The sequence below is a fragment of the Haplochromis burtoni genome, unplaced genomic scaffold (assembly GCF_018398535.1).
Source record: "Haplochromis burtoni strain Fernald_Lab_line unplaced genomic scaffold, NCSU_Asbu1 Contig_601, whole genome shotgun sequence".
Lineage (NCBI taxonomy): Eukaryota > Metazoa > Chordata > Actinopteri > Cichliformes > Cichlidae > Haplochromis > Haplochromis burtoni.
Window position 1 is genome coordinate 167,577 of NW_024582962.1, and position 12,274 is coordinate 179,850.

The 12,274-nt window shown below is 44.6% G+C and overlaps 3 protein-coding genes across 6 annotated transcripts in view; 2 read left to right on the plus strand and 1 right to left on the minus strand.

The window, feature by feature from the left end:
• The window catches only part of LOC102288660 (TBC1 domain family member 9B), a 16,080-nt gene extending 14,720 nt beyond the window's left edge, over window positions 1-1,360 (plus strand). For all 4 annotated transcript variants that reach the window (XM_005948643.3, XM_005948642.3, XM_005948644.3 and 1 more), the window contains one exon: window positions 49-1,360. In XM_005948643.3, the coding sequence (XP_005948705.1) occupies window positions 49-672 (624 nt within the window). In that variant the 3' untranslated portion in view covers window positions 673-1,360. The remainder of the gene's footprint in view (window positions 1-48) is intronic.
• Window positions 1,361-1,452: 92 nt separating this feature from the next.
• On the plus strand, window positions 1,453-6,684 carry mrnip (MRN complex interacting protein). Its single transcript, XM_005948649.3, has 6 exons — window positions 1,453-2,584; window positions 4,550-4,609; window positions 4,956-5,062; window positions 5,148-5,312; window positions 6,226-6,280; window positions 6,390-6,684. Exons 1-6 carry the CDS (start codon window positions 2,525-2,527, stop codon window positions 6,669-6,671), a joined length of 729 nt encoding a protein of 242 aa, XP_005948711.1. The 5' UTR covers window positions 1,453-2,524; the 3' UTR covers window positions 6,672-6,684.
• Window positions 6,685-6,714: 30 nt separating this feature from the next.
• On the minus strand, window positions 6,715-9,452 carry sqstm1 (sequestosome 1). Its single transcript, XM_005948648.3, has 8 exons — window positions 9,049-9,452; window positions 8,649-8,744; window positions 8,241-8,569; window positions 8,026-8,164; window positions 7,708-7,776; window positions 7,428-7,564; window positions 7,109-7,298; window positions 6,715-7,031 (listed from the first exon to the last, which is right to left on the minus strand). Exons 1-8 carry the CDS (start codon window positions 9,209-9,211, stop codon window positions 6,874-6,876), a joined length of 1,281 nt encoding a protein of 426 aa, XP_005948710.1. The 5' UTR covers window positions 9,212-9,452; the 3' UTR covers window positions 6,715-6,873.
• Window positions 9,453-12,274: the final 2,822 nt, after the last annotated feature.

Here is a 12,274-nt window from a genome sequence, read left to right on the forward strand (position 1 = left end):
GTGTGTGTGTGTGTGTGTGTGTGTGTGTGTGTGTGTGTGTGCGTGCAGGAGCAGTTCATTGAGTTGTGTAAAACTCTGTACAACATGTTCAGCGAGGAGGCTCTTGAGCAGCAGCTCTATCACGCCATCGCCACGGTTGCCAGTTTGCTGCTGCGCATCGGTGAAGTGGGCAAGAAGTTCAACAACGGCACCAAGAAGCGCGAGACCACGCCACAGACCTCGCTCTCTGCTCAGACGTCGCCCCACAGCCCTCAGGGGGAGGAGGAGGGGCCTGGTCACGGGGCGTCTGGTGAGTCCGAAGTGTGCCAAGCTCTGGCTGACGCCCAGCTGGAGGTGGTGGCGCCTCAGATGTCCGACGAGGAAACAAAAGATGATGCGTCAGTGTCTTCATATTCGGTGGTGAGTGCCGGCTCGCTGCAGTGCGAGGATATCGCTGAGGACACGGTGCTGATCAGGGGCGGCGAGCAGAGGCAGGGTAGCGTGTTGGATACGGATTGGTCGATCACCTTTGAGCAGGTGTTGGCTTCGATGCTGACAGAGCCGCCGCTTGTCGACTACTTTGAAAGGAAGAGGGACATCCAGGCCAAAATGGCCGCCTGCAAGGCTCAGCGGGTAGTGGAGCGCCAGATAAGCTCCTCCTCCGACCATGAACTCACGCGGCATTCTACCTGAGCACCTCCCTCACCTGTCCATGTGCACCATACAGGTAACCGATGTAATCAGCTAAGTGGATCATGGGACTGGAGCCTCTCTGATGATGTTACAGTGACTCTGATTGGCTGGCGGGTCCTGCAGACTAAACTTCCTGTTTCAGTGTTTCAGATCTTATCGATTAGAGACAATCTGATCAATCACTAAGCGCATTGATCTGTTAAAGGTCTACATTTCCTTTAGATGTTTCACAATAAAAGCCCTTATATTGTGACTGAGGTGTTTTACTGTGAAGGAGCTGGAGGAAGTGTTCCACAATGCTGTATAGATCCATCTTTTGAATTATTCATTGATCAGCTCCTGTGTCTCTGCAGGACCAATCAGTGAACAGGAAACAGAAACCGATAAATGGTTGGCGAGTTCCCCTGTAGAAGACTCAAACACATGTGAGTCGCATCAGACTTTTATTGTGAAATAAAGATTTATGATCAGTACTAATGGTTTATAATCAATAACGATGAAGACGCCATATTTCACCAGGTGTGTTTACACCTGGACTCTTACTTTGAAGCCTTGTTTGTTCTCCCCACTGCCTGTGTGATGACATCACTCTGTTTGTGATGATGTCATCGTGTTTTTATGTGTTTGACCTGATTTTAAACTCACTGTGTTGATCTGTTGTTCTAATAAATACTGGAGGAAGTTCTTACGCTGCTGTGTCATCTTTGAGAAATATGTCATCATTTAAAGGGTCGGTGCAACATATGACAGGCTCAAAGGTCAGAGGTCGTCTCGTGCTTCATCGTCTTACTTCAGGTTTATAAGATTTTTATTAATGACACAGTTACACTTTCAGAAAAGACGTTTAAAGTAGATTAGTTTTGATAAACTGGTGAGCAGGTGTTTGTAGGTTCATGTGACCTCTGACCTCAGCACTGATGCAGGAAGTGACACACTTTTTCAGAGCGTGGGAAAATCGTTACCTGCAGTTCTGGTGATAATCCACTGAGCCAAACTTCACCTGATAAAGTAAAACGAGATGTCAGACTCACCTGTGCACCAGATAAGGTCACATGCTGATATTTTGTTCTACTAGACTCATCCTGGAGCGTGCTTGGATGGATTCGACTCTCAGTCGAAGGCATGCGATATTGCTGCTAGTGTCACTCTAAAACAGGGTTTTTCCCAAGTCAAGGATCCTAAACTTTTTTTCATTTATTTTTGTTTTCTTAATCCTGATTCTGATTTCTGGTTTGGTGTTCTTATTCCAATTCCCTTAATTAGTCATTTTGTGTTCTGTATTCCTCTACAGAGGCTGAGCCTGTCGGTGGTTTCTTCCTGTTAAAAAGACGTTTTTTCGCATGATCAGTATTAATGTAGGGTCTTACAGTATAAAGGACTTTGAGGTGACTGCTGTTGTGATTTGATGATGTATAAATTAAACTGAGCTGAATTTAAAGGGTCCACTATAAAACCTGTGTATATTATTGAGATTTTTCCTAGACTCTACATTAAGTCTCCACCAGGGATCAATAAAGTATTCTGAAGTCCTCAAACTAAGAAGGCTGCTTTTGGGGACGGCATTGTCATGTGTCCCAGTTGAATGAATTGTTTTCAAATGTGAGGCGCAGACGACATTAGCAAGCAGCATATTCTGCTAATACTAATTAGAAGACCACATACGCCTGACATGTGACTGGGAGCTGAGCCCCTCGAGTCGCCCCCGAAACACGTCATCCTCCGGCCTGCAGGGGGCGCGCTTACTGTGGCCGTTACTGCTGTCACGCAAGCTGTGACGTGGAACCCGGGTTGAAACAGACCCGCGAAAACTGAACAGTCCGGACGGACACCGGAAGAACGGGACCGTGGGGCCATGGGTCAGGAGTTTCACATCGTCAGGTGTTTCCGCTGTCAGAGCTTCCAGGTGCAACAGGTGAGAGCGGACAGCGTGAGGCTAACAGGGTTAGCATGCAGGTGCTTTTCTCAGGCTGGAGAATCAGTGTATTTATTAGTAATGGAGCCGTTCTCAGATGGCTCACACTGACGTCACAGTGAACGCGCGCTGTTTATAACATGAAGTCATCATCAGTGATGGTGGACAAAACATTAGGCACCCGTATCCACGCTCACCTGTGTGACGCCAGAAAATCAAAGTCACCTGAGGTGCTCCTGTGGCGCTGACACGTGACGATATCCCAGGAGTTTTTTTAATTTATTTTTTTATTGTCAAACAAAATATTAATTAAAGCTCTTAATTTACATGTCAACAAAAAGTTACATACAGGTATAAGTGGTTGAGGACAAAGCAGTCGTCGAACAAAGAACATTTAAAGAACATTATAGGCCAGAAACAGCATAAAGCAGCCTCTAAAAATTTTTTTTTAAAAAAGGATCTGTAACTCGAAATTTCGAAGTCAAAATTTCAAGAAAATAAGTCGAAATTTCGAGTTAATATCCTTTTTTTTTTTTTTCTTTTAGTGGTGGAAACGGGCTTCCATAGGTAAGGTGACCTGTCATATAAAAGTAAAAAACAAAGGTACGCACATACAATCTAGCTACATCAATTAAAAAGCTGAATCAAAAATTCAAGTAAGGTGTGAGCTTTATTTAGGTTACACTTGTCTAATGAAGCCTTCCACAGCAGGATTTCATATTTAAAGCCAGCAAAAATCGGAGTAATTTCATTTGTGAATGGAAAAAATTTGCGACTGTAAATAAGTTGTTAATCCCAAATTCTATTTTTTTTTTTTTTTGTTCGTAGGTCAAATAATAATAATTACTTGAAAAGTTAGAGACGTGCAGTCAATATTTTTAGAGGTTAACCAGTACTGAAAACCATCCCAAAAAGATCTGGAACTTTCACATGAATAAAAAAGATGCTCTGTAGTCTCAATATCAGTATTGCAGAAAGTGCGCGTTTGTATCTATATTGAATTTCTTCTGAAGATAGTCGTTGGACGGATATATGGAATTTAAAATTTTAAAATGATTTTCTGTTGCTTTAGGTGGAATTGGAAAGATAGTCAAAAACTTTGAATTATAATCTCTAAATATTTTTTTTAGTTGAGAAGGGAAAAGTTGTTTGGTGAGAATTGTCTTTAAAAAATTGTTATTGCGTGCCTTTCCTTTAAATTGGCAATCATTGATTATTAAGGACACAAATTATAGAGGAAGAATAGGTTAAACTGGCCAGCCATCTAAATCATTGCAGGGGGAATGGCTTTCACAACTTTAATGAATTTACTTTGAGTACATGATATGGCACATTTATCTATGAATTTGTTATATGTTAACATCCATTGAACCATCAACTGCTTCAAAATCAATCGCATTCAAACCTCCTTCTTCAAATGACTTCACTATATCATTCTTCCTAATATAATGTTGCTTGTTTCTCCAAATGTAATTGAAATTAATTTGATTTATATTATTGATTAGGACCCGGCCCAAGTAGACCGCGAAGGCCGGGTCCTCCGAAGGATGCAGTCTACGTTTTGGGACACAGCTAGTGAGTGAATACTGTGAAAACCATTAGCGGGTGAATCAACACAGAGTGTTGTCACTTGCACAAAGCACGCGAAGATTACACTATGAAATAAGTTATCTAGAAGTTTGAATTAAATTGGAGATGCAGATAAGCTACACAAAAACACCACTGTGTGTTAGAACAGGAACAGGAAGTGATACTCTACCCCAGAGAGAGCGAACACCAAGTGACAGTGCCACCCTTACAGTGTAAACACTCCCAACACTTTACATAGGTACATAGGCTAGGGCACTGATATTAACAGCTGATCGTTTATCAATAATGCTACGGATCACAATAACAATCACGGATAAAAATCAGAAGATCAATATAAGGTCCATTTATTTCTTTGCCCTATGTTTTGTCTGACAGGTGAAGAAGGCGAGAAAGTGGAGCTGTAAACTGTGTGGAGAGAAACAGTCATTGCTGAAGGTCAGAATCTATCAGTCGCTTTATCAATAACAATATCATCGATTCATGCTTTTATTTTTTAGTTCTAAACCTTATATTGATCATTAACAAACAGAAAGAAAACACGTGTTGACTCTGTTCACTCGTACCCTACTGCTTTGAATAACCTTTATCGCTGTACTTTCTGTTCTCTGGCTAGTCTTCGTGGGTGTCACGCAGGATGGTTCATGGGTGTCATTAATGTGTAAACTGTGTTTCTTATCAATCAGAGGTCACATAAACAGCTCAGTGTGAGGACGTCATTGCATTTACCAGCCTGCTCTTAGTTTATCCTCTGACTGATCGATCTCATCTGATTGATCGGTAGGAGTTTGGGCGGGGCAATGCGGCAGACTGCAGACGTCACGTTCAGAAACTAAACGCCATGAGAGGAGCCATGATGGAGGAGCAAGAGCACCGTTCTTGGTCACTATGGTAACCAGGTTTCAGTTCCACTGTGTGTTGTAGTCCCGCCGTCTTTTAACACCACCAGGTCTTCACAGGTCTGTCCCGTTTACAGGGAGCAGGAGCAGCAGGAGGATGAGGAGCAGACAGACGAACCGGTGAGCCGCTGGAGCAAATACTTGGACACACCTGAGGAGGTGGAGCAAGACGATGAGGCAGAGCCTGAGGAGAAGGATTTAGGAAATCGAAGGCAGCTCCATGGCATCAAGATGACTGACAGGTGAATGTTGACAGGTGTTGTTGGAGGCATCATCATCATCACAGGCATGAATGTTAGGGTAAGGAACTGTTGAATTAATTTAGGATCGTCTCTGATCCTCCGGCTCAACTTAGTTACTGAAAGATTTAAGTCAAGTCAGCTTTATTTGTACAGCATTTTTAAAAGTTTTGGCCAGAACAGAGTGACGATAAAAGAAGAACTACAGGAACACCTGTACAAGCATCAGCTGGATAGTCATCTGGTAGATCTTTCGAGGATCCAGGTTTCAAGCCTCGCCATGATCCTGTCATTCAGGTCCTCTCACAGCTATCCTTCTTCCATCCCACTTGGGGCTTGGTACCCAATCTCATCCTGTTGTCCTGGCTCAACCTTACCGTAGCATATGTGTTGTACCCTAACATGTGAATGTTGGAACACTGAGCTTCTAGTTGTTTCAATTCAATAAGATTCAAGGAAACAGTCTTCGCTGGGGTTACCGCCTTCATCTTTATCTGTGGGGTGGCTGTAGCTCAGGAGGTAGAGCAGGTCGCCTACTGATCGGAAGGTTGGTGGTTTGATCCCTGGCTCCTCCAGTCTGCATGCCAAGTATCCTTGGGCAAGATACTAACCCCAAGTTGCTCTCCGATGCGTCCATCTGAGTGTGAATGTGTGAATGTTGTTAGAAAAGAGGCTTGTTGAAGCATGGGGTCGATGTGGAACTTGCTAAGGAGCATTAAACCAAATATCAGTGGAGGTTTGCGTACATATTTGAGCCTGTGTGGATCAGAGAAAATCCCACATAAATTTAGACTTGTTTTTAAAGACATTTGGAGGAACAGCAGTTCATTACTCATTCATGATGAGTGGCTCACAAAGAGTTCTTAGAGTTCAGCATCACTAATCACACTGAAATCATTGCTTTGACCTGTGACAGGAAGAGGAAGCGAGCCGAGGAAGCAGGACCAGAGGATGTCCACACATCTGAACAGGTAAACAGAGCTGCTCACCTTCAGCGCTCAGACCCATGACCTTCAGACTGTGAGAAGAGCAGAATGCCTCCTCATGTACTTGACCTTTAACCTTTGCTCTTCTCTGCAGCTAAACTGTATGAAACTCCAAACACCTTCAACCATAAACACCTGTAGCCCCACCCTCTTCACCACCAGGTGGGCTAATTTCCTCAGCCCTGACTCAAAGGTGCAGGAGGGGGAGAAGCCTGCAGTTGGTGAGTGGAGTCAGTCTTTAAGTAGTGTCGCTGCTCCCTCCTGCTCTGGAATAATCAGCAGGCCCCGCCCTCTTCTTCCTGTTACCTCCATGTTCGACAGCGGCGAGGACTTTAACTTTGACGACGACTTCCTTGTTAAACGTCTCCCGGAGTGATTGTGCATTTGTGTGTTTCTAAAGAGGAGACTCTGACAGACTGTGCTTTTCTTCATGCTTTTATTGCTCACACAGAAACGTTTATATGATGATCAATAAAGAGAACAGAAACATTGATTAATGGACAGTATTGATTATCATTCAGACAACAGAGCAGAAATAATCAGATGCATGTTGTGACATTGTGATGATATCATCAGTGCTAGTGTGGGCGGGGCTGCTTGGCATACTGGATGGCGTCCAGCGCAGCGCCGATGTCAAAGTTCTTGGCCTGAAGGAGGCGGGTGAGCCAGCCGCCTTCGTCAGTGAAGCCCATCGATAGCATCGAGGCGAGCGACTCAACCAGGCGGGGGTCAGCCTCTGAGGGCGAGAGGTCAGCAGGGTTTAGAGGTCAGTACTAACAGAACTAAAGTCACAGAGTGTGGATGCCAGCTTACCTTGAGGCAGGTGTGGGTACAGTGCCGCCTCCCTCAGCCCGCTGGGGCCCGCCTGCCCCTCAGACAGGGGCCCCTGCTCCTGGTTGTCGGGCTGCAGGGACTGCAGTTCACCTGTGGAGGGGTCGACCTCTTTGGAGCTCAGGTGGGTCCACTCCTCATCAGAGTCCTTGCTCACCTGAGGGTCACCACGCTAAAAGGTCACAGGAGATGTTAAAAGGGAGTTCTTCCTCCCTGCTGTCCCGTCAGGATCAGCTGATTGTTCTTTCTTCTGATATTTACATCATGAAGCACTTTGAGGTTTTATAAAATTAAAAGTTACCTTTGCTCCTAGACTGGCCCCGCCCTCACTGCTAGTATGCTCCATCTCCTCATCGCCCTCACCCCCCCCACTCTGAGTAGGTGGGGTCACCTTGGTCCGTTGGCCCTCGTGCTCCACGTCGATGTCCACATCGATACCTGTGTAAAGCACACACACACACACCACTTCCTGTTTTAGAGCCAGCTAGAGATGTTCACTCATCTCACATGCACAAACACAGTGACATCATAGTCTTTACCTTACAGCATCAAACAACTGTTTAAATGAGACTGACACTCACCTAGTGGGCTCAACATGGCTGCCACGCCCTCGCCAATGTTCTTCAGGAAGTCCACGTTGGTCTGAGAGCCTGCAGGGAGAAATAAAAGATGTTTTAAAATCACACAGATGTCACACAAAACATTATTTTAGTGCTGTGACAGGATGTTTAAAGGGCCACACAAACGCGGCTCTGATGTCATGACCATTCAGTCCGCACGTGGTCTTTTTATTTTGAAATGTTGCTGCATTTTCCCTCTTGTACATCGCTTCCTGACCTTATCTGCTCTGATCTGACTTATTGATCAAGTATCACTTTAACCAAGATGGCAGAACTCACCAGAGGGGGTGTTGGCATCAGCAGCAGGTTTGGAAGGGCTAGACTCGTTCTGGTCCGGGTCGTTGTCCTGGTTCTGAGCCTGGTTCTGGTTCCACATGCAGTGTCTCATCCTCTTCATCCACTTCCCCCGAGGAAACCACTGTAAAACACAGCCTCACAGTCATGTTTTGAAGGGCCTGAACAGGACACCTGCAGACCTGCACAGGTAAACTCACCTGCAGTGGGTGCCAAATGGGCAGTAGAGCGTGCTCAGTGTGCTTCCCCTTAGCCTGGCAGGAGGAGCAGAGGTCGTAGTTCGGACACACTGAACACTTGAAGCGGGTCCCAATCACAGGGCCATCGCAGCCATCACAGGTAACGTTGGGGTGCATGGTGTAGGGTGGGGCCACATGAGGAGGAGGCGGACCCATGTGTGGTCCATGGGGTGGGGCATGAGGACCTCCAGCATGGGGAGGTGGAGGACCTCCAGCAGGGGGAGGGGGAGGCCCAAAGGCAAAGGGAGGGAAAGCATGGAGAGGGAAGTCCCGTCTGTGCTCCTTCTTCTCTGTAAGAATGAAGCTATATTACCACAGCTGGAGGACGGATACCACGAGCAATAACATTTATACAAACCGCAAACATACCTCGGATGAAGAGGCGGAAGGTGGAGTCCTTCATGCACCCCAGACCCATCATGAGCTCATCATCAGAGGAGAAGGCCACCAGGTCCCCATCTTCATCTGCAACACCATCATCATCATTAGTCACACACTGGTGAACTACAAAGGCTGCAGGTGACTTTATAATTCCAGACTAACTTTGAGGGTGTTTGTCCGTTTACATGACTATAAATAAAGATTAATTCGACAACTGATTACGGTTTCATGTGTTTACAGGGAAACGGGTGAGTCTGGTCAGGTGAGTGTGCGCCTGCGCACTAACTCAGTTACGTCCCCACTCTCACAGTCACAACTTAAAACAATCAATAAGAATCCAGGAAGCGGTCAGAGTGTAAATCCCTCATCTGAACCCCCGCGCGCTCACCTCGGTAAAACAGGTTGAAGTTGTTCAGGTTTCCAAACACGTCCGCAGTTTTCCTGCTCAGGTACTCGAAGCTGCAGGACACGTCCTGATCCACCGCGAACCTGCGGATCTCCTTCACCGCCTCGTCCTTCCCCAGCAGGTAGGCCTTAACAGTCACCGACATCCTGCCGCTGACACCGGGTACACCTGTGTCTCTGTACGCTGATAGTCAACCGGAGGCTGGGTGTATGTCTGCGTGTTGTTCGCTGATAGTCAACCGGAGGCCGGGTTTATGTCTATGTCCGCTGAGAGGTGTCCAGGTCCGGGAGTTGGTGAGTTTGTGACGCACTTTGAAATCTCTCGCTCTCCTTTATGTTTACTTCCGCGACAAACGTGGGAAACGACGTCTGTAACGACGTCAGGGAAGTAAACACAGATTCGGCCTTCTATTGGCTTTTTCTCAGAGTCCCGCCCACAGGACCAATGGCAACCGAGGAATGACTCAGCGGCTTTCCAATGAGGTACTTTCCCTGAGTCATGTGACCTGTTTAAAGTTCATGATAAAATATCGCAAAGTCATCCTTACAAGACGGTTTCAACACCTGATCACAGAGCAGGCTTTCGATATGAAACTAATCATCAATAATTAGGCGGACTGATCAGAGCTCACAGCTGACGGGGATTGGATTAATAAATCAATCATTCGGGCTCTGCTGCTTACTCTCCAATCAAAACCAAAGATATGCTCACGTGACTGAAGCGTTTTAAACCTGGTCCTGAAATCTGGACAATAAAACCTTTCAACTGATAACTCAACCTTTATCTCTAAAAACACCAAGTAAACACTCAGGGACATTTTAAATAAAGTTTAAAACTTCAAAACGAGTGTCCAAGTTCTCAGGTCTGACTGATTTATTGATCTTTGACGCGTTTCATGTTTATTAAACTTAACTGTTTTTCTGTCAGCCTAGGCCAATCAGCAGCAACTCTTCAGTCAGCTGACTCTGAGTCACTGCAGACAGGAGACGGTGACGCAGAGTCACAAGACTAGATCCACTACCCACAAGGGTGTAGATTTGGTTTTGGCATTGGTGGGGACGGATGATTCAACCACTGAACCCTGCCCTGTTTCTTTTTTTTTTTCCTTTTTGTTTTTGCTTCTTAATAAAAAGCGGAGAAATATACTTGCCTACATATGCTATTCTACATGCTTTTAAACCATTTAAAATCACAATTTATGGAGATTAGAATCATAAATTATCCTGGCTTAGCTCGAGGCGCCAGTCTTTTCACTCTGATCCATTTCAATTCAAAATTAGATTAATTTCGCTGTAAGTAACCTGGGCAGACGTGAGATAACAATAGTTGTAGTACTATGACATCGTTATGTGGTAGTTATGTTAGTCAAAACTCAAGTTATACTTCACATAAAATCAGGTTAAATACACGTTCTTAGACTGATGTGAGGCGCAAAGCTAAGATAAGACTCATGATAAGATTCTGTTTTTTGATTAGTGTATAGCATAGACGACTGAGTATTGATATCCGAGCACTTCAAGATCAGTACATTTATGCATGCCTTTGATGTGTAGACGTAATAGAGATAGGCGCGCAGTCTTCGCGATGTCTGATCGCATGAATACAGTACCGCTTGATCTCTACATCTATGATTATCAGGGCATATCAAAGAGAGCAATAGTAGCAATATGTATAGTACGTCCCGACAGCCTCAGCTCCTCCCGGCGAGCTGTACAACCCTACAGTGACGATAAGATGATCATCGCCATACACGACATAACGAGTTTCTCACGAAATCTTTGCCACCCGCAGAGTCACTATGACAGCGATATAAACCCCTCAGATACTATTAATAAACCAATACTTCTACTAAAAATTACTGTGGGTGTATTAGACTAATGTGTCTTTCAACAGCGATATAAACCCCTCAGACTTCATTCAAAATGTGGGTGTTTGATGGAGAGTTGCGGTTAGTGAGAGTTTGGAGACAGTTTGGAGGTTTATGAGAGTGAGGAGAGAAAGTCAGGAGAGAATGGAGCCAGCTAAGAAGAGGAGGATGTCCTCCCCTGTGTGGGAACATTTTGATTTTATTCCTCCCAACAAGGTATGTAAATTTCTACAGAAGATGTATTTTCATAATACTGATGGTGCAATACAATTTATGTTAAGCGGCTTTACTTTTGTACAAGGTGAAGTGTTTGCTATGTGCCAGGGAGCTGGGATATAACATCCATGCTTAGGCACTACAGAGCTTTGCATGAGAATAAGGGGAACACCGATTGTGGAGCAAGACCAGGTGAGCCATCAAATGCCATGATAATATAGCATGCAGTAATGTTACTAAATGATATAACAATATTATACAACTGTTATAAGTTACGTGTGTGATATTTATATTTGTGCTTTGTTTTTATTGTCTTTCCTCAGGAGAACAATCTCAAATAGATGAAGACCTGGTTAGCATGGTGATTGAGGACTCCCAGCCATTTAGCATTGTGGAGGACAAAGGATTCAAAAGATTTGTTAAATCATTAAATCCTAGCTATGTTCTCCCCACTAAAAAGGTCATAAAAGCAGTGAAAATTTAGTTTTTACAGAATAAAATGTGAACAGGCAGGACTGAGCCTCAGTGTGTAGCTGTCCATACCTCAACGTTACAAAAGCACAACTACTGTCCACACCCCAACCACACCTCACAGTAAATGATCATTTTCCATACTGCCAGTATAAATATACACAGTATACTGCCATCACTACAATATACATGTTTTACACACTCCTTTTGTTGTTGACATTTACAGGCTGTGTGCAAAAGGCCACACTCTTCAAATTCATGCCAACTAATATTTTTACGTCCAGTAGGTGTCCTACTAGAGCAAATGAAGCTTCAAGAAGCTTTGCGCTGGGGTGAACCAATTGGATGAAAAGCTTCAGTGCTTCATGAAGCTTCATCATCACTAGTTATTATGAGGGATACATTTTATGAGTGAATTTGGCTTTAAGGTTTCTTTGAAAAATACTTATATCCAGGTTCTTCCTTTTTGCTGCCATCCTCCTCTCCTCCTGCAGCGCAGGCTTGCCGCTGCTAAAACTAAACAGAGCTCCCTGAAAGGCACAGCCAATCACATTGGCCATATTTGTCACATGACGTAGGACTCCAGTAGAGAACGTAATTTAACTCTTTCTGCACCGCTGGGTGAATGAGACGTTGACAGATCGTTTTTTTTTT

Coding starts and splice junctions, on each gene's coding strand:
- mrnip (XM_005948649.3), top strand. CDS start 2,525: ATGGGTCAGGAGTTTCACATCGTCAGGTGTTTCCGCTGTCAGAGCTTC. Junction 2,585..4,549: donor AGAGCTTCCAGGTGCAACAG/GTGAGAGCGGAC, acceptor TTTGTCTGACAG/GTGAAGAAGGCGAGAAAGTG. Junction 5,313..6,225: donor GGCATCAAGATGACTGACAG/GTGAATGTTGAC, acceptor GACCTGTGACAG/GAAGAGGAAGCGAGCCGAGG.
- sqstm1 (XM_005948648.3), bottom strand. CDS start 9,211: ATGTCGGTGACTGTTAAGGCCTACCTGCTGGGGAAGGACGAGGCGGTG. Junction 8,745..9,048: donor CTTCAACCTGTTTTACCGAG/GTGAGCGCGCGG, acceptor ATGGTGTTGCAG/ATGAAGATGGGGACCTGGTG. Junction 8,165..8,240: donor CCATTTGGCACCCACTGCAG/GTGAGTTTACCT, acceptor TGTGTTTTACAG/TGGTTTCCTCGGGGGAAGTG.